Genomic DNA, 18430 nt, shown 5'->3' on the forward strand with positions numbered 1-18430 from the left:
GCTGCAGCTGTCACATCCTTCGTTTCTGTCAGACAAGCTGGTTGCAGAACACGAGCGCGACGCGTAAAGTGCTTTGACAATTCACTGTGGCCTCATGCGCCTTCATCTCAGTCTCGATTCCCTGTGATAACTTACCCTATCGCCAGTTCCCTCTCCAACCCAATCATGGCCAGAGTACAGCAAGATACTACGATATCAACTTGGCATCTTCAAAAAGAGAAATGCGGAAACCACTGCCACCAAGCATTGCCAAATGAAAAAGTTAAGATTTGATGTGGTGAGAAGATCCCAAATCGTCTTCGTGCCTTTTGTTACCATTCTGTTTATGCTATTTGAATACTTAAGACTTGTGTAAAAGTGCCCGCTCAAGATCAGAAGAAGAAGATGACGACGACGACGACGACGACGACGACGACGAATGACTGGTTACCCACGAGGCAATACCTCACACCGAACGCCTCCCTTGCTTATTATGCTAGTAATGCTCTCTGGCGAGGAAAGGAGAGCTTAAGAATGTTCAACTATGCCTGCTTTGTGGCTTTGCTCGTCCCATTCCCACTGGCGCTGCCGCTACCACTTGCTGCTTCGGCCTCCGAACTGTCGAGATGTCCTGCGGCATCCACGCCATGCAACACTCCCGCACGTTTCTCCACGTCTTCGTTCGGCTTGCCATAATGGGCATCGTACTCCTGTTGCAGCGATTAGCTAATGCGCAATATAGGGCTACAAAAGAGAGCCTCACATGTCGTCCGTCGTGGAAGAAGGCGTACGGGAGTTCACCATGGACCTCACCATCACCAATCAGAAGCTGGTCCTCGTTGTACCTCAGAGGGATTCTCAAGACGTATTTGATGAATAGACAGATGGCGCTGGTCCAGAAGAGATTCCATCCGATGACGAAGAGGAAGCCGACAATCTGGACCCAAACTTGTCGTCCGTTCCCATCAATTGCACCACCGGAAGGAGCAAGGGCAAAGGCGGCAGTGCCTTCGGAAGTAGCAAAGAGCCCAGTCAAGAATCCTCCGACAACGCCGCCAACCAAGTGTGTATGGAAATCTCCCACCACGTCATCAGAAAATTCGAGGAACCACTTCTGCTTGCCGAGGATGTTCATCGACATCCAAGGGATCACACCAGAACAAATCCCAATGATAATGGCACCCCACCCTGCGACGAACCCGGCGGCAGGCGTGATGGCAACCAGGCCAGTGATGATGCCTTGAATGGCTCCGATGACGGCTGGTTTCTTGAAAAATACGAGATCCATAATGGTCCAGGATAACATGCTCATTGCCGTGCACACGTTGGTATTGAGCACGGCAGCACCGGCATCGGGCGAAGCAGTATAAGGATCACCACCGTTGAAACCATTCCAACCTAGCCAGAGGAGCCCAACACCGACAAGGGCCAGCAGAACGTTGTTCGGGTGAAATTCGGTGCGGTCGCGAGGATGTCTAGGGCCAACCCAATATGCCAGGACCCATCCCGCTGTGCCGGATGAGACGTGAATGACATACCCTCCCGAATAATCCAACACGCCCATGTCGAACAAGAAGCCACCTCCCCAGATGCTGAATGCGCCCACAACGTAGCTGAGAGTCAGCCAAAGTGGCACAAAAGCCATCCATGCCAGGAAGTTCATTCTTGCCAGGGCTGCCCCTGCGATAAGAACAAGGGTGATGGCCGCGAAGACGAACTGGAAGTATACCATGGTGCTCATTGGATATGCTGCCGAGAGTCCGGCCTCTGGCAAGTACGCTTGCTTCAATTCGTAGTTCATTTCGACAGCAGGGCCAGGCACACCAACGAATGGCAACATCTGCTTGCCAAAGGCCGCTCGGTATGCATAAACCACCCAACAAATGAGGACCGCGGCAAAGGCGTACAGGACCATAAACGCTGAGTTGATGGCCCACTTCTTTTTCACCAATCCTGCGTACATGACCATCAGGCCTGGGACGGATTGGAGTCCGACGAGGGTCGCAGCCGTCAACTGCCAGGCGTTATCCCCATTGTTGAGCCAGTCAGGCGCGACGAGTGTGTCGGCATCCCAACGGCGCTGGGCGCGATAGCTGGCTGCATGTCCAGGCGACATCGAGGCCAACAGATTCGGGATTGATGTCAGCGGTGGAAGAGTTGCTTCTCTCAGCCGCGTTCTTGATTGTCAACCCTGACAAGGTGAGGGGAGGAGAGAAACTCACAGAGACGCGTTGAGGAGTGTGCAAAGGAGCAGGAGCGAGGATTTAAAAAGAATGCCAGCAACGCACGCGACGAAAAAGAAAAGGCGAGCTCTCTATCTCTCGAACCACCCATGCGACATACATGCTCTGTCTAGAGGACCCCTAGGCCGGGATTCAAGCGATATCTATCCCAGCAACACGTCATGATTCGCCCTGTGTGCCATTATTGCCTTTGGCGCACACACAAGCTTGAGTTACGAAAGGGATGTCGCCGTGTTGACGACCGATGCAGGCACAACGTGGCGTTGACAGCTGTGTTCTAGCCCGAGTGATAGGTCACAGGCATTCGCCTCCTTATCATCCATGACCCCGAGCAGAGCGACTACGCGATTGGGTTTGCAAGCAATTGCACTGATGAAAATGGGATATCGGGCCAAAGCAAAGGGAAGATGAATGCTGGGGTATTGCATCCAATAATGGGGAAGATGCTTATCAGTTCTTGGCTCTACGACGGACCCTGCGGGAAATGGGGCTGTACGAGCTAAACTGCGTTAAGCATTGCGAAGCATTGCGGCATCCCCACAAGGTTGGATCCTTGAGTGATGCAAATTGCTGGCTTATCTACGAAATGAATAACGATGCGCCCGCAACTCCACGTGGGGCTCCAAGGGCAAAAGCAAGCTTTGAGGATGAGACAAAAGGATTGGATATGGGCGTCGGGTGGACTGTGGGTTGGGGAATGTGGCCTGATGCCGTGAGCAGGTGCTGGCGCCGCTAGGTCTGGAGCATTCGGTGATGGTGCCTATTCACGTCAAAGAGCTGAATGTCAGCTGTGTTCTCTGCTGTTCGCGGTCTTCTAAAGACACCAACTTACAGGCAACGCGATGAACGGCCTCTGTGTAAGGTATGTTGGCGATGATATGTCCAGTGCTGACCTCTTCATCAGGACTTGGTTTGCTGTCCGCTGCAACAGCTCCTCCGTGGATTCCTCTCGATACCAGTTCGGGGTGATATGTGTTTTCCCAACTTTTAACGCTGCCCTCTAAGGCGTTCCAATGCTTTGTTGTGAAAGGACGCGCTCAGAAACCCCTGGGACAGGAGCATTCCTGCTTTCAAACTGCGCCGAATTCCGGACGTTCTTCTACTCGAATCCAGTGGCCAGCGTGAAAGTGTACCGAGAAAGCTCCATACCTTTGGAGATGCATTTGATTTCATAGGTCATCAAGACGTTGGATCGACATCAGCATCAAGCATGGGCCACGAATCTGCAGCGTAGAGCTGGCTTCACGCTGTCCAGAGGTTTCTCAGCCTTGTCGAAGATTTGAAGAATCTTCTCCCATTACGATGAAACGTAAGCACCCCTCGAGAGCTCCAATAGAGACACCTCGCGGAAAAAGCTCGCCCATGCATCGCGGCATCGAGGTTACATGAGTGCATCGCTGTTGTCCCACCCTTTGTCAAACCGCTACTGGGTAGTGCAGGAGTCTCCAAAGTCGAGATGCCCCGAACTGAGGGAGAGATCAAGTCGCTGGACTACTCTTTCTCGGGCTCTAAGGTGAGCATCGCATTTGCCATCCACTTCCGATGCTCTTGCTCATCTTGCCGCCCAAGGCCACTATGCCTTCCACCCTCTACGTGAGCTAGCACTATTTCTGACTGCGTTGAACGACTTCGGCTGTCTTTCAAACACAGTCTTTCTTTGAATCCTACTTTTACTTCTTATGGTGTTGAGTCTGAGGTTTCCCACTAACAAGAGGGATGGAGACGGACATCTGATCTGATTCACCCTGAATAGCCTTCATTAGCATTACGGCTTCAGTACATGAAACGGGGATTGGCAGCGGAACTGGGGATAGGCTGCTGGAAGAAGAGCAAACAACTCGGTATTTGCGACTGATTTGCCACAGGGCTACTACCCTTTCAGTGAGAGCAAGCTCCAAATTATGAAGACGGGCACACGGCAGACTTGCGCCTCCTCGATCTAAACATCATCTCGCGTACACTGGTGAGAGTCGAAGATGCTCTGACTTCAAGCGCCTGATTCTGTACGCCCCTTTATTAAAGGGAGTGTTTACTGTCAGGACCCGACAAATACTTGTTGAACCAATCAATCCCCTGCTTTGCCGCATCATCCATGGCCTTTTTGTCCTCGTCACTGCTCCAGTCGCTTCTCAAGGCAAATCCATGTACCTGATTCTTATAGACTTTCACCTCAGTGGGCACGCCGGTCTTTTCAAGCGCCTCTCTGAGCTGATCCACCGATTTCATGTCGAGCAGACTATCCTTTTCACCAACGGCGACACTGGTGGGCTTTGAAACCGGGCTGATGTCCGCAGGAATGGAGAGGAGGGATGGGTGACAGGCGTAGGCGGCATCAACGCCGCCGATCTGGCCCTCCTTGCGACCGTGGGCTTGGAGGATAGAGTATCGACCACCCCAGCAGAAACCGATCTGTTACCACGACCCCAAAAGATCAGCATTTTTGTCCACCATTTAGATGCGAGGCTGGTTGGCCGTTCATCTTGACAGAACCCCGGCAGATGCCATTTCGGAAAGAGAAGAACAGAAGCTTACCGTCCCGATCTTGTTCGTCCCCGGTATGGTCTTGACATGGTTGATAAATCCGCTGATGAGCGGCTCAGCAACAGATTCCCGATGCCTGGCCAACCACGGCCCAAGCGTGGCCATCACGTCGACAGTCTCTTTCGCCTTGTCCAGAAGCCCTTCCTGCTCTTTTTGCTTCAATGATGGCTCGATACTCTTGAGGAACTCGATGTCGATGGAATCACCATCATGAACATCTGGGATATAACAATAAAAGCCTGCATTCGCATACACATCCGCCAGGAGTCGCACGTTCTTGAATTTCCAGCCAAAGATATCAGTGATGAAGACTACGGTTTTGGAGGTGGATTTGTTGGCGGGCTCCGCGATGTATGTTGGCAGACCGCCAATCGTATCTTCACGGCCTTTGGGGGTGCCTTCGTGCACGACTCCGGAGAGGCAGCACGCACCCATTCCCGTGTGGGTCGACATGGTCGGAGCCTTCTAACTGGGAATTTGGATCGGATAAGGAGCTGGTGAGAATGGTGGACTACAGTGTCAGACAAGCTAATCTTTTGAACAGCTATGTTGGCGATACCGAGAGGGAGGGGTCGGAAGGGTGCGATATTCAATGCAATAAAGAGCTTGAACAATATTTGAGGAGATTCCCTCGGAACCCCCCACGGCTTGTTTCTTGAAGCCATGAGCTCATTGTTCCTGGCGTCGGGCGCCATCTCCGACAATGATTCGTGAACCGAAACTTCCCGAACTGGCGAAAGGAAGCTTTTTGAGGCCATTAGCGCGCGGGGTAGGGAGGCATCAGAGGAAAGTGATGATTTATTACACTGGCAATGGTTGACTGTGTATGCAACACCGTTGAACTCTACGGTGTGGTTTGCCAGGCACAATTCAGAAACCACGTACGTCTTGTCCAAGTCGCAGAGTGTTGACATACCCGTCCATATGACACCGGGCAGTTCTGATCAGCTTGGCACCAATGATGGCGCCATTCTCGATAGCGGCACCGACCTCCAGAGTGCCCGATGGATGGCCAATGATGGTATTGGAGTGATGCAGGTGCTTTGACATGGCATGTGGAAGAGTTCCCTCCATCTTACATGCCACGCCCAGGTTGAGGGCCAGTGTGACCGGGACGGCCTTATGTGCCTGTTCCATGGAAAGAGCCTGGCATGATATATCCAAGCCTTCACCTTTAGCAGGGAACAGCAAGACAATCTTGGGTATGCTGCTAATGTTGGGGTCTAAGCCCATCATCTCGGTGCCCCGTTTTCGTATCGCTTCTAGCTTTTCCAGGAGCTCTTGATTAGAATTCAGCTGTTCCGGTGTCGCCTCCGCGTTCCATCCCACGTCTCTGCCATCGATAAATACTCCGGGATTGCTGACATCTATCAAGGATGCTCGGACTGTCTGCTGCCCGATCTGAACGCTATCGATTGGATTGCCTGTAGGCAAGGCCTTGCCAGTTTTTGCGCCTTGTGGGTTCAGGAATGATAATGTAATCGTGGACCCTGTCCCAGGCACCCCATCGATGCTGCAGCTGCCGAGCTCTTGATATTCCCATTTGCCCTCATACCGGGTTGCTTGGAAGGTAGACTCGATGATTTTGGCCGTGTTGGTGTTTCGCATTCGCAAAGTGACGGTGGCATTGTCCCCATCCTCAACCCAGTGGCCGTACCTTTTGATATCGTCTTGACCAAGTCCAGAATTTAACGCAAAAGGCCCGACCACCGAGGTCAGGTTGCCGCAGTTGCCAGCCATGTCCAACTTACCGTCTTTAACACCAATTTGGAAGAAAGTATAGTCGATGTCGGCATCTGGCTGTGGTGATGGGCGAACGATCATGGCCTTGCTTAGCGATGAAATGCCACCGCCCATGCCATTCAGCTGTCTGCCATACGGATCGGGGGATCCCATGACCACTGCGAAAAAGTCCTCCATTCGTTTGATCGTGCCCTCTTCGAGTGGCTCTCCTGCGGATAGACCCCCAACGAACCATTGTGGCAGATCTCTTGAGTCGAGAAATACGCCCTTGGATGTGCCACCACGCCAGAACGACGCCTTGACGGCCCTGGGAAGCGATGTTGTCGCCATGGTTCTCTTCAGAATGTTTTTGCAGATGCGACCTGAAATTGCAGGGCGGCCCCAGAGCATCGTCAGCGCAGATTATGTTGCCAATTCCGGTGGTGGCTGGATGTACATCTTGGAGGTCGATAAGAGGTATTGTCCAGGACGTCGATGCCACTCTGCCCTGGAACTGGTGAAGTAGCTGCCCGCAAGCAACAACGCCCTGGCTGGGTAGACGGAGAACAGCCGCGCAGCCTCGTCACCGACGAGGCTGACCAATAACACTCGAATAAATTGGGGTGACACCTCGTTGTTATCTTTCACCCCGCATTCAATGTTACACATGGTGCACGCTTTGATGAGCCAGTGCGACCATCTTCAGGCGCCAGCCGGGAATATATACCCTGGTCACCCTGCACTTCTGTGCTGCAGGTCCTGACCAGAGGTTCTAACACTGCCACCCACCATCCTGACCACAATGGGCTCCGTCGAACCACCCCCACATCCACCGCAATTTCTTGTCATTGGGGCTGGATCTCGAGGCAATGCATATGCCCGTGCCGTCGAAGCCTCGACATCAGGCACGATTGCCGCCGTAGCGGAGGTTGACCCCTTCAAGCGCCAAGAATTTGGAAGACGTTACATTTGGGGAAGAGATGGACGACCTGCGGCACATCAGTCCTTTGGGCCATGGGAAGAGTGGGTGGCATGGGAGAAGAGACGCAGGGAAGACGCAGACAAGGCTGGAGGACCCGAGCCCGGCTACGTCCCTATAACTGGAGTCTTCATATGCACCCTGGACGAGACACATGCCCCTATAATCCGCGCCATTGCGCCGCTGAACCTCCACATCCTCTGCGAGAAACCTTTGGCCTTGTCTCTATCCGACTGTCTGTCTATCTCTTCGGCATTGTCTAAATATCCTCCGAAAGTGGTCTCGATCGGCCATGTGCTGCATTACTCCCCTCATAACATCCTCCTGCGCAGGCTGTTGACTCATGACCAGGTCATTGGCGAGATTGTCTCAATTGAACACACTGAGCCCGTCGGGTGGTGGCATTTCTCTCACTCTTATGTCCGTGGAAACTGGCGCCGCTCTACTCCAGAAGGTGTTGGTTCACTCCTCACCAAATCCGGCCACGATATCGACTTCATCCTGTGGCTGCTCTGTTCACCCAGTGCTCTGACCGGACCAAACCCCCATTTCCCCGCCATCATATCGAGCAATGGGGCCATAACGCATTTCCGCCCAGCGAGAAAGCCAAAGGCTGCAGGTGCGGCGACTAATTGCCTCTCCTGCCCTGCGGAACCAGATTGCATCTACTCTGCGAAGAAGCTCTACCGCGATCGGTGGCTCCGGCAGGAGAAAGATACTGGCTGGCCTCTCAAGATTGTGGTTCCCGAGATCGAGGATATTGTGTCAACAAAGGGGTGGAATGCGGCGGAAGAGCAACTGATGAAAAGGCTTTCAGAGGACTACGACAAAGCCACTACGCCTGACAATGTCGTTGCAGGGCGGAGTTGGTATGGCCGTTGCGTGTACGAAGCAGATAATGATGTGGTTGATGACCAGGTTGTGACAATGGAGTGGGAAGAAGATCCCGAACGCGGCCAGGATCTCGGTCGTGGGCCGAAGAGGGCTCTCTTCCACATGACTTATCCGACCCAGGCGCAATGCGAACGGCGAGGGTGGATTTATGGGATACTGGGCGAAATCAGCTACGACTCACACAAGATCACCGTGCACACGTTCGCCGACGGGAAAACGACTGTGCATGATATTCCCAAACAGGCACCAGAGGTGGAGAAGAGCCACGGCGGGGGTGATTGGGGTCTGGCTGGAGCCTTTGTCCAAGCTGTCCAAAACGTCAATGCTGGAACAATGGATATCGCCCAAGCACAAAGAGAACTGGTCGGGTGTGATCTGGAAGAGATCATATTGAGCCATGCGGTGGTGTTTGCAGCAGAAGAGGCCAGGAGGGAAAAGAAGGTTGTCAGATGGGCCGATTGGTGGACGAAGAACAGCTCGCTGGCTCCATGACGCTGGTCTCAATGAGCTGAGCATAGTTTGCAGGGATTGTCCAAAAATAACACGAGTTATGTTGGACCGAGCGCAGGGTATGAGTCTCAGCTCAAAATGGGATCAGGGTTAACAATGCAATCTCATCTGTCCAGAACAAAGGGAGGATGGCTCGGGCCCTGTCGCCCGGTGCGCGTCTCACATTCCAGCCCAGATTCTACATTTCCTTTTTGGGGAGCGGCTACAATGGACTTCTGCAAACGTCAAAGGCTCTTTGTGCGAGGCCATTGCAGTCTGGACGTTACGCTCTTCCTGATTTCTGCCGATTAACCGGTCGTTTCCCTTCACCAACGAGGTTGGAGGGAGCTGGACTTGGGATTCCTACACGGCTTGAAGCAATATGGCCTTGAACAAATTGTCGAGCACTTTCTTGCTGCTCGTCAGCCTTTCTGGTACGTCCGCCCGCAGGCTCTTTACGGCCAGCTCTTTCAATGGCATGTTGTAAGTCGAAGGACGATCGGCACACGATACTGACATGAATGGATAGCAACCTTGACCGGGGCGCAACTCATCCCTGCATCTCCACCGACACCCACGGTGCCGATCGCTTCAGCCTCGTCTTCATGGCTGACAACTACGAGTCCAATGTCTAATTCAGCCTACGCTCCCAGCCCAGCCGCCTGGTCGAAGGGGGCAAGCAAATTTCCGTCGTATTTTGGAGAAGCAAAGATCGCTCATGCAGCTCTGGGCGCGGCGGCGTTTCTGTTCTGCTTTCCTCTCGGCGGTATCATTGTCAAAGTGTGGCCGCATCGCCATATCGTGTGGATCCATGCGGCAATTCAGATGTTTGCATTGGCCGTGTTTGTGGCGTCGACGGGTCTAGGGATATGGATGGGTTTGAAAATCAATGCTGTGAGTAGAACAGATGTGTTGTATCTCCTGCTCATACGACATTTTACTGACACCCTACAGCTCGACCACTACCACTGCGTCATCGGCCTCGTCACCCTGGGCCTCCTGGGTCTCCAGCCTCTTATGAAGTTGCACTGGTTCCACGAAAAGATTCCCAAGGTGGTGCACTTTGTGCACATCCATCTCTGGCTCGGGCGTGTGTTGATCCTTCTCGGGATCGTGGACGGCGGCCTGGGTTTCCAATTTGCGGCCACCTTCAAGGGACCCCAGTGGGCAAGCGGGTGGAAGATTGCATATGGCGTGTGTGGTGCGCTGGTGTGGATCATCTACGTGAGCGTCGTGATTGTGTGGGTGGAATTGAAGAAGCCTGATGCGGGCATGACGAGGATTGCCGAGAGCGAGGAGTTGACGGCCTTGCATCAGGCCTGGGGACGAAGCGATGAGAGGCCAAAGACTGCCGATACTGTGGCGAGCACGGTGCACGACGTTGAGGTTGGGGAAGTGGAGCCGATTGAGCCGGTGAGACCAGCACGGCCTCGAGCGTTGTGAGGGAGTTTTGTTGCTGCATGACTGGTGCCGGTCTGGTCTTGATAGATGGAGCATGATATCTGCCACGAATGGAGTAGTAGACTTGTAGAATGGAGGTTTCAAGCGCAGGGATATGTATTCTCTTGATAGCCCGCGATGAGGCACAAGACTAGATTCTGTCTGACTTAACGTGCCCGACCTCTTTTGTGGTATGTATGATTTAACCCTGCTGAAGAGCCAGTTGGGCGTTGTCGACTGAGTGGGTGGGTAATACTGTCAAGACCATGCATCCATGCATCCATCTGTTCTACGTCATTATGTAGTTGTCGATGCCCTATGTACCACAGATGTACTTACTTTTTCCTTTTGTGAAATGAAATGGTTTTTAGTGTGGGATCGTAAACCCAGCCTCGTACGGTAAGTTGGTGGTGGCTAACTATATAGTCTGATAGTGTAGAGGATGTATGCGTGGTTATATAATCCATTACAATATCATCATATACCACACCTACTTCCTTGTTAGGAATCTTATACTCGGTATATTATTCCTATCAAGCTCGAGTATGTATATGATGTAAGTATATACGTTCTAGATTACAACCCAACACAACACAACAAAAGCATCCTATGAAAGTTATCTTGTCCTAGCTTGTCTCGAAGTACCCAGTACTTCGCTCCTGTTCTATTACTTTGGCAGAGGTAGAGGTAGAGGTAGACTCGGGGAGGAAGAGATATCGGACCAAAGGATCTTCGTTGCACACTCACCGTTAGACTCACGACTTACCCTCCACCTCCACGCTGTTGGAGGTCGAGATGACGACGGCTACCGTACCCGCCACCTCCAACAGACCAGAGCAGGAGTGAGTTGATCGAGCATAGAATAGTGTGGCCAAGGCACCAAGAATGCCGTTGCTATTACCTAAAGTACCTGGATACCTACAAGAGGGTAGAGGCACTCAAGCGTTACCCCTTTCTTCTTTCCCCAAGGCCAAGCAGCCTTCCCTTTCCCTTTCCAGGACTTTCTCCATGATCTTGACGCCTTCCCCTTGTCCAGAACCCTCGAAGCGTCTCTCGCGGATGGAAATGAGAACAGCCGGCTTAGCCTCGGCCTGGCTCAGCCCTGAGGCTTCTCCGAGCAGGCATTCCATGGCATACCATAACATACCATACCATCCCCTGCCATTGCTAGTGGAGGATGGAGTAAGGTAGCGTAGAGCAGGACAGGGGCGGAAGGACGGTTACGAATCCCACTTCCCTTCCCTTCCCCTGCCCATGCATGCCATGCCATGCCATGTGGCGGAACATCACAAAGGTATATGTGTATGTACCACACGTGCCGATGGTGGCATGCATGCATGCATGTCTTAACACACGCACGCTTGAGGCGGATGCATCCATGCAGCAAGCACGTAGCACCGGGATGAATACAAGGATGAGACTCGATCACGATCACGACCACGACCACGACCACGACCCGCCACACTGGTTCGTGAGATCTCGCTCGCTTATTGACTGTTACTGCCAGTTGATTTGACGCCGGTGCCAGGTCAACTCCACATGCGAAATACATGTTCGTGAAGGGGGTATCTCCCTTCCGTAGAGACCATGACCATGGTATTAAAGGACGAGGTATTAATTTACTATGTATACTAGTTCATCATGTACCTACGAGGCTGCTACTGGAGGTACCAAGGGTATGATTATCATTTTTGCACCGCACACTGTTGTCATTTTTGCTAGGGACTGTTCCCCCCTTTGTCGAATCGTGAGTTCCCAACTTTCAATTATTCAATTGCCAATCTGTCCTCCTCGCTCCTCTCCCCCATTCACCCATATCGAATTAGATCGTCACCTCCATCATCACCTCTCCCAAACTTACTGCTTGGCGTCGGTAGTCTCAATGTGCAGCTCCGTCACGCCCTTTTCGCCCATGGCCGTCGCGGTACTGGCGTCGACGTGCGCGACTTCATCACCGAAAATCTCACCGATCTCCTCGAGACTCAATTTCTTGGTCTGTGGTCCGGAATCAGTCACGCGTATCAGAGTCAAGGGCGCGAGAGACACTGTCTGTCCAGGGAGACAATGTCAATGCTTACCTCGGGGAAATAGAAAAACATAAAGACCACCATGACCGAGGTGACGGAGATGAAGACCAGGTAGTATCGCCAGCCGATGTTGGCGAAGCCGGCTGGAGCGCTGTGTGATGCAAATACAGCCAGTCAGTATACGTATCGCAATGAAATGTACAGGGGCAGGCGGATGGGAAGATGTAAAGGGTGAACTTACCCCTGAAGAATGGCCAGTGACGAGAGAAACAGGCCTGAGATGGACAATGCCAGCCCCTTCGCCCGGATGGGAGTTGGCCAGATCTCCGAAGCGTAGATGTATGTGGTCGCATCGCTGTGTTGTTGTTGTTAGCCTTGACTCCAAGTACTACGATCGGCAGAATCTTTGCGCTGGTACACGCCGGTGGGGCCTTACATGAAACTTGCGTAGAAACCGACAAACAAGAACAGGAAGAAGACGGCGGCATTGGTGGCGGCCTTGTTCTCGCCCTTGTCGAGCTGCGCGAGCGTGATGACCTCGCCCACAAGACAGAGCACGCAGCCGATAATTCCAATCACTGTCACAATTAGTCGATATCCCAGAGATTCATAAGGAGAGAGAGGGTGTAATTGCGTACGTAGCATCCTTACTCGGCCGACTCTATCCACGACCAGGCCGTTGAACCAGTTGCCAAAGGGCGAGAAAGTGATCCATCCACAGCTCAGGAGGAGTTGTTCGAGAGTATTGAACCCGAGACTCTTATACAGCTGCGACCCGTAGTCTAAACCATGGGCGTTAGATCCGTCATTCCGCGAAAGACACAGAATTTGGAAAAACATACTGTAAATGATCTGCGTGCCCGTGACCTGGGGAGCAACCATGGTCACAAACCCGACAATGAGCCTCTTGCGATAATGTGGGAGGCGGAAAATATCCCACAGGGACAGTTGCTGTTGTTTCTCAAATATGATCTGTTCGCGGAGGACGGCAAAGTCGGCTCTGAGAGCGGCTTCGTCGCTCAAGAAGGCGTCGGACGACTCGGCGCGCACGCGTTTGAAGGATTCGAATGCCTCTTCGTAGCGATCGTGGTCCAGCACTGTTTGCGATTCATCAGTATAGGGATCACACCAGCAACAATAAGTAACATACGCCATCGAGGAGATTCGGGCAGGAACAAAACTCCCGCAGAAAGCACGGCAGGCCAAAGTGCCTGGATAGCCAGGGGGAGTCTCCATTGTGCTCCGCCAGCATCGACAAAGTAGAACCCTAACCCAACCCAGCTGGCGGCCGAGTAGCCAACACACAGCATCACACCGTGCATGGCGACCAGGAAGCCTCGAATCTTTGGGGGAGCAATCTCGCTCTGGTAGAGAGGCACAAGGGTGACGAGAGCCCCTGTCCGAGAAGATTAGTCTCCTTCATTGAGGAACGAACAAAAGGGCAACTAACCAATACCGACACCAGTGAGAAACCGTGCAAAGATGTACATTCCAATGTTGACGCTGCCAGCCTGGAGACCTCCGCCTACGGTAGTGACCAATCCTGCATAGAAGAGTGCTTTGCGGCGACCCAACCAGTCAGCCGACTTCAGACACGACAATGTGCCAAAGAAGCCGCCGGTCTGGAAAAGACCAAAGATGGACCCGGTCAGATCGGTGGCATTGGACCGAGTATCAAGGTCAAAGTAGGCGATAAAGGAGGGCTGTGCCAGGGTCGTGCTGATGATGGAGGCACAGTAACCGTAGGTTGTGCTCCCCAGGGCGACGAAGATGACGATCTTTGATAGAGTGAGTATATGGTCCCAGATGTCGGAAAGCGGTATCAACTTACCAACAGACGAAGTGTCGCTGCGGAAAGAGCCATTTTGCTTTGCGCAAGGACCGTTCAGAGGTATCCACGAGGAGAACTTGAATGACCCTTGACAGGGAAGATCACGTCCAAATGGATGCAATTATATAACCCTGCAGGAGGCTAGAGAGCAAATTGCCACCTTTCAGGATTTGCACCTGTATACCCCAGAGTGGAGACTGAGACAGGCATCGCATCAAGAGACTCGGTTCCATGCAGACTCCCTCTAACCTGGCCAGAGAAGATCAAACCAGGTCCAGGACGACTTCTTGCCATCATGTTTGGAGGATGTTTGGGGAACCTTGGGGAAAGGCAGTGATCTCAAGAGAGTTTGCCAACCAAAATGAGGTGTTGTGAACCAAGACGTGTCGTTGGAAAGGCCATGGCTCGTATCGAGCAGCAATAGGAGACCCCGCGGGGACACCCTTGGAGACGCGTGATCTTTGGAGACACCACAGCTAGGAGAAGCCACGAGCGCGGTTGGATGTTCCGCCCAAGTCTAGGATACGAGTGGTGTTGTAATGGGTGGTGTGGTGATGTTGGTCAAGCGAACCTGTTGTTGTGCTTGGTATAGCCGAGAGCGTCGAGGTCGGAGGTAAAAGGTAATAGCAATGGCGAGAGGATCCATTTTCTCGGCGTTAGTCCTTCACAAGCACCAACTGGAGGGCTGGACGGAGGAGACGATCCGAGGGTCAAGGCTGTGCGAGGTTCTTGTACCATCCAAGCATCCCAACAAGAGCCCAATCTGCGCCGTTTGTGCTCTAGCGAACCAGCTCTTTGGGTGTCGTGGGGTTGACCCTGTCCCTGACACTGAGACTGCTGACTCCGCTCCCCTCTCTTAACGACAGTCCATCCCGAATCGAGGTTGGTGACTTTTGTGGGCGACTCCAGCCTTGTATGGAGGTGGAGGTGGAGGAAGACGATGGACGAGAGTTTCTCTTGGCCTGACGACCGAGCGGAGAACCGAGGGACTTGATCCAAAAGACCAAATAAAGTAACACGAGTAACGAGAGGATTGGCTGTGACTGGAGCACTTGTCGCTGTTTCCCCAATGTTCCCCAAGATCTGTGTGCTGGTGGTGTTGTGATGTTGACCGAGGGCGTGCGGTCCATGATGGCGATGTCTGAGGAGATGAGGAGGTCAAATCCCAGATTCGAGTTCGTGTCTGCGCCCAAGTGAACAGATTGAACGACACAGAACCGCTAGGACCAGGACCACCGAATCCTCCGAACCTCAGAGCCTCATCATGTCCTTCCCGGTCGCAGGCAAGAATGCAATCGTCACAGGCGGCGCATCAGGTACAACACGATCCAAACCTCCCTGCGCATCCAAGGACCCAAACTGACCCTTGAGTCGTGATTCCGCAGGCATCAACCTCGCCTTCGTCAAGCTCCTCGTCAGCAAAGGGGCCAATGTCATCGTGGGCGATCTTCAAGAGTCTACCGCGTTAAAGGAACTCGCCAAAGAGCCACGCCCGACGAAGCTGTTGTTCCAAAAGACCGACGTGTCCAACTGGAGCGAGCTCGAGGCTCTGTTCAAACGGGCACAGACCGAACTCGGTGCTCTCGATATTGTGTGCAATGGTGCTGGCGTCTTTGAACCGGTGTGTCTCCAGCCACGACCCCTTTCTTCCCTGACCCCTCCTCTTCAACTCTGTCTCTCCTCTAACCGTGTCTTGCCAGTCATGGTCCAACTTTTGGACCGACACAGAGACAGAGAGTTACAAGTCCCTGGACATCAACCTCGGGGCCCTCATCAAAGGCACGCGCCTGGCCATCCGCGACCAAATCACCCGCTCCAAGGGCCGCAAAGCCGGCGGCACGGTCGGCGTGATCCTCAACATCTCCTCCCTGGCCGCACAACGCATGCTGTTCAACCAGCCCATATACAGTGCGGCAAAATCGGGCGTGTCGGCCATCGTAAGATCTCTCGCTCCCTTACACGAGGAGTTTGGCATCAAAGTGGTCGCCGTCGCCCCGGGGATGGTGTACACGCCGCTGTGGTCCGATCACCCGGAGAAGCTCAAGGCGGCGACGGAAAAGGACGTCTGGATCACCCCCGAGGAGCAGGCGGCCGTCATGCTGGAGCTGGTCGAGAACGGCGATTACGAGGGCGGCACCGTCTTGGAGACGCTGAAGAATTTTACCCGGAGGGTCTACATTGACAGTCCGATGCCCGAGGGGCCCGGCTCGACCATTTCTAACCTGGATTCAATCACGCAGGACACCATTGCGCTGTTGGAGGCGGAGCGGACGGGCGGGAAGGTGAAGAATGGCGTGTAGAGGAAGGCCTTCAACAGCAGAAGCAGATGGATGGAAATATGACCCCAGACATGAGAAATAGAAATGTTTCTTGTTCTTGTCCTGTTCCGTGCCCGTGAAAATCATGAGCACGCCCTATTTGTTCCTCTCCTCTTAGCTGAAAAATGGACAAAGTGCCAGCAACGCCGACCCCCGTATGCTCGAATGTAGCAGATGACCACGCCCAAACGACATTGGGGGACTTGTGTAAGCCGACAGAAATGGATCCGCACCAACGCCCAACTAATGAAAACAGTGCCGTCCCAGGATCGTCCGTATACATAGCGTTGTGAGGAAATGGTAGCAAGTGTGTATCGGTGAGCTGACACACTCGCCGTAATTCTCATCAATGCAGCCATGACCTTGAGCAGGTCATAGCATGACCCATTCACGAGGTCGTTGTGGTCCTCTTCGCGAAATCTCCACCTGTTTTACGTGCGATCCTTCGCAGTTTCGTAGTTTTTTTTCAATCCTGTCATAATCCCGTATCGTATATCTCTTTCCCTTCCCAGGCCGGAACTTGACCACCCAAGGCATCAAACTCGTTCGCTTTCACTGACAGACCACTCGTTCTTGATGCGGATCGCATTCGGCTCGTGTCCCTGGTCGAAGCTGGCCGTGTCGCCTCGGCTCACCTCGCTCTGCGCCTTGACTACCTGCGACGTCTCGACAACGCTGTCGTGTCGTATGTACGACGTCCTCGGGGGGTATGGGTTGGATTCGCGATTGTAACGCGATGAGGAAAGTAGGAATGGGAACATCCAGTTGATGACGGGTCTCATGGCGGGGATACACGCGCACATGATGCCGACGTTGAGCTCGGCGGCTGACCAGGTCGCAGCGCCGACGTTGTCGTAGGTGAGGTCGGTCGAGATGCTTGCGATATACAGGGCGTGGAGACGGAGCATGCCCGTGATACATCCGCTGTGGTGGGGTGTCAGCCGGACAAAGAATCTGCCATTGTCAAGGACTGGGACTGGTTCATGCGTACAACCCACCCAACGAGAACACCACGATCAAGGTGAACTTCTGCTTCCTTGGGAGTCTCAGGCTCTTCAGCACGGGCATCGGGAGCACCCAGACCGCCAGGTCCGTGACGATGTTGAAGCCGGACAAGCTGAACCAAAAGGCCATGAGGTCAATGCAGTGGCCGCCTTTGATGGTCATGTCCCAGAAAAAGGCAACAGGCCAGCAGGAGAAGCAAGAGGTGAGGATGAATGCTACCCCAGCGACACATATGGAAATGATGAGAACCCAGGCGGCAAGACGGTAACGCCTGTCCACAAAGAATCTCAAGTACTGGTAGAGGATTGAGTCCTTGACCAAAAACAACCCCAAGTTATAGAGGATGATGCTCGCGTAGAGTAGCTGCCATCGGTTGTTAGCAGGATACGAGCGGTTGCCCATGGAATGGATCAAGCTGGATGGATACCTTTGATAGAGTCTCGTTGTCTTCTTCGCTGACCGTATCGGCATGTCGACCCAAACCGCAATTTTTCTCTGAGGAAAAACAAGTAATGTCAGTTGAGGAGTTTCCCGGAGACACCTTCAAGTACTCACGAAGCACAATCGTCACCGTGAGACCAAATGAAAGGACCAAGGCGAAGATGATCAAATAATCCTCAGGCCCAGCCTGGTGGACGACCATAAAGCGAGAAATGCACCGGAGCACGATGAAGACAAACGCGAATGCATTGAAGACGGCAGCTGTCACCACAGCGTGCAAACCACGTTCGAGTCCCATCCTGCATGGCAATGTGCGAGACGGCAATGCAAATCAAGGGACGCGACCCCAGCTTGACAATCAGCAAGTTCAGCCGAAGTCGACAAATGTGGGAGAGCAAGGGAAAGATATGGACTGGAAAAACGAGCGCCGCGAGGGATCTGAATGCGCAAAGACAACCTGGAAACAATGCATGTACAGAAGGTAAGAATTCCCACAATGTTCCAGCGCTGCAAGACAGCTC

General features: G+C 53.1%; 8 protein-coding genes across 8 annotated transcripts; 3 read left to right on the top strand and 5 right to left on the bottom strand.

Annotated features, from left to right (window-relative positions):
* Nucleotides 1-521: 521 nt before the first annotated feature.
* Nucleotides 522-2095, bottom strand: AYO20_05758 (hypothetical protein; the record flags this gene model as incomplete). Its single annotated transcript, XM_022644051.1, has 2 exons — nucleotides 522-689; nucleotides 743-2095. The coding sequence occupies 2 exons, from the start codon at nucleotides 2093-2095 to the stop codon at nucleotides 522-524; spliced, it is 1521 nt and encodes a 506-aa protein (XP_022500055.1).
* A 2143-nt stretch (nucleotides 2096-4238) lies between these two features.
* AYO20_05759 (hypothetical protein) lies at nucleotides 4239-5216 on the bottom strand (the record flags this gene model as incomplete). Its single annotated transcript, XM_022644052.1, has 2 exons — nucleotides 4239-4631; nucleotides 4755-5216. The coding sequence occupies 2 exons, from the start codon at nucleotides 5214-5216 to the stop codon at nucleotides 4239-4241; spliced, it is 855 nt and encodes a 284-aa protein (XP_022500056.1).
* Nucleotides 5217-5633: 417 nt separating this feature from the next.
* Nucleotides 5634-6836, bottom strand: AYO20_05760 (hypothetical protein; the record flags this gene model as incomplete). The annotated part of the gene is made up of 1 exon (XM_022644053.1): nucleotides 5634-6836. One exon carries the CDS (start codon nucleotides 6834-6836, stop codon nucleotides 5634-5636), a length of 1203 nt encoding a protein of 400 aa, XP_022500057.1.
* A 451-nt stretch (nucleotides 6837-7287) lies between these two features.
* AYO20_05761 (hypothetical protein) lies at nucleotides 7288-8850 on the top strand (the record flags this gene model as incomplete). The annotated part of the gene is made up of 1 exon (XM_022644054.1): nucleotides 7288-8850. The coding sequence occupies one exon, from the start codon at nucleotides 7288-7290 to the stop codon at nucleotides 8848-8850; it is 1563 nt and encodes a 520-aa protein (XP_022500058.1).
* Nucleotides 8851-9229: 379 nt separating this feature from the next.
* Nucleotides 9230-10290, top strand: AYO20_05762 (hypothetical protein; the record flags this gene model as incomplete). Its single annotated transcript, XM_022644055.1, has 3 exons — nucleotides 9230-9281; nucleotides 9377-9741; nucleotides 9802-10290. The coding sequence occupies 3 exons, from the start codon at nucleotides 9230-9232 to the stop codon at nucleotides 10288-10290; spliced, it is 906 nt and encodes a 301-aa protein (XP_022500059.1).
* Nucleotides 10291-12144: 1854 nt separating this feature from the next.
* AYO20_05763 (hypothetical protein) lies at nucleotides 12145-14178 on the bottom strand (the record flags this gene model as incomplete). Its single annotated transcript, XM_022644056.1, has 9 exons — nucleotides 12145-12282; nucleotides 12366-12465; nucleotides 12556-12669; nucleotides 12751-12892; nucleotides 12953-13096; nucleotides 13157-13411; nucleotides 13465-13710; nucleotides 13765-14092; nucleotides 14146-14178. 9 exons carry the CDS (start codon nucleotides 14176-14178, stop codon nucleotides 12145-12147), a joined length of 1500 nt encoding a protein of 499 aa, XP_022500060.1.
* A 1231-nt stretch (nucleotides 14179-15409) lies between these two features.
* Nucleotides 15410-16445, top strand: AYO20_05764 (hypothetical protein; the record flags this gene model as incomplete). The annotated part of the gene is made up of 3 exons (XM_022644057.1): nucleotides 15410-15461; nucleotides 15531-15766; nucleotides 15846-16445. 3 exons carry the CDS (start codon nucleotides 15410-15412, stop codon nucleotides 16443-16445), a joined length of 888 nt encoding a protein of 295 aa, XP_022500061.1.
* A 554-nt stretch (nucleotides 16446-16999) lies between these two features.
* AYO20_05765 (hypothetical protein) lies at nucleotides 17000-18207 on the bottom strand (the record flags this gene model as incomplete). The annotated part of the gene is made up of 4 exons (XM_022644058.1): nucleotides 17000-17387; nucleotides 17455-17831; nucleotides 17896-17963; nucleotides 18024-18207. The coding sequence occupies 4 exons, from the start codon at nucleotides 18205-18207 to the stop codon at nucleotides 17000-17002; spliced, it is 1017 nt and encodes a 338-aa protein (XP_022500062.1).
* Nucleotides 18208-18430: the final 223 nt, after the last annotated feature.

Source organism: Fonsecaea nubica, assembly GCF_001646965.1.
Source record: "Fonsecaea nubica strain CBS 269.64 chromosome Unknown Scaff34, whole genome shotgun sequence".
In the NCBI taxonomy this organism is placed as follows: domain Eukaryota; kingdom Fungi; phylum Ascomycota; class Eurotiomycetes; order Chaetothyriales; family Herpotrichiellaceae; genus Fonsecaea; species Fonsecaea nubica.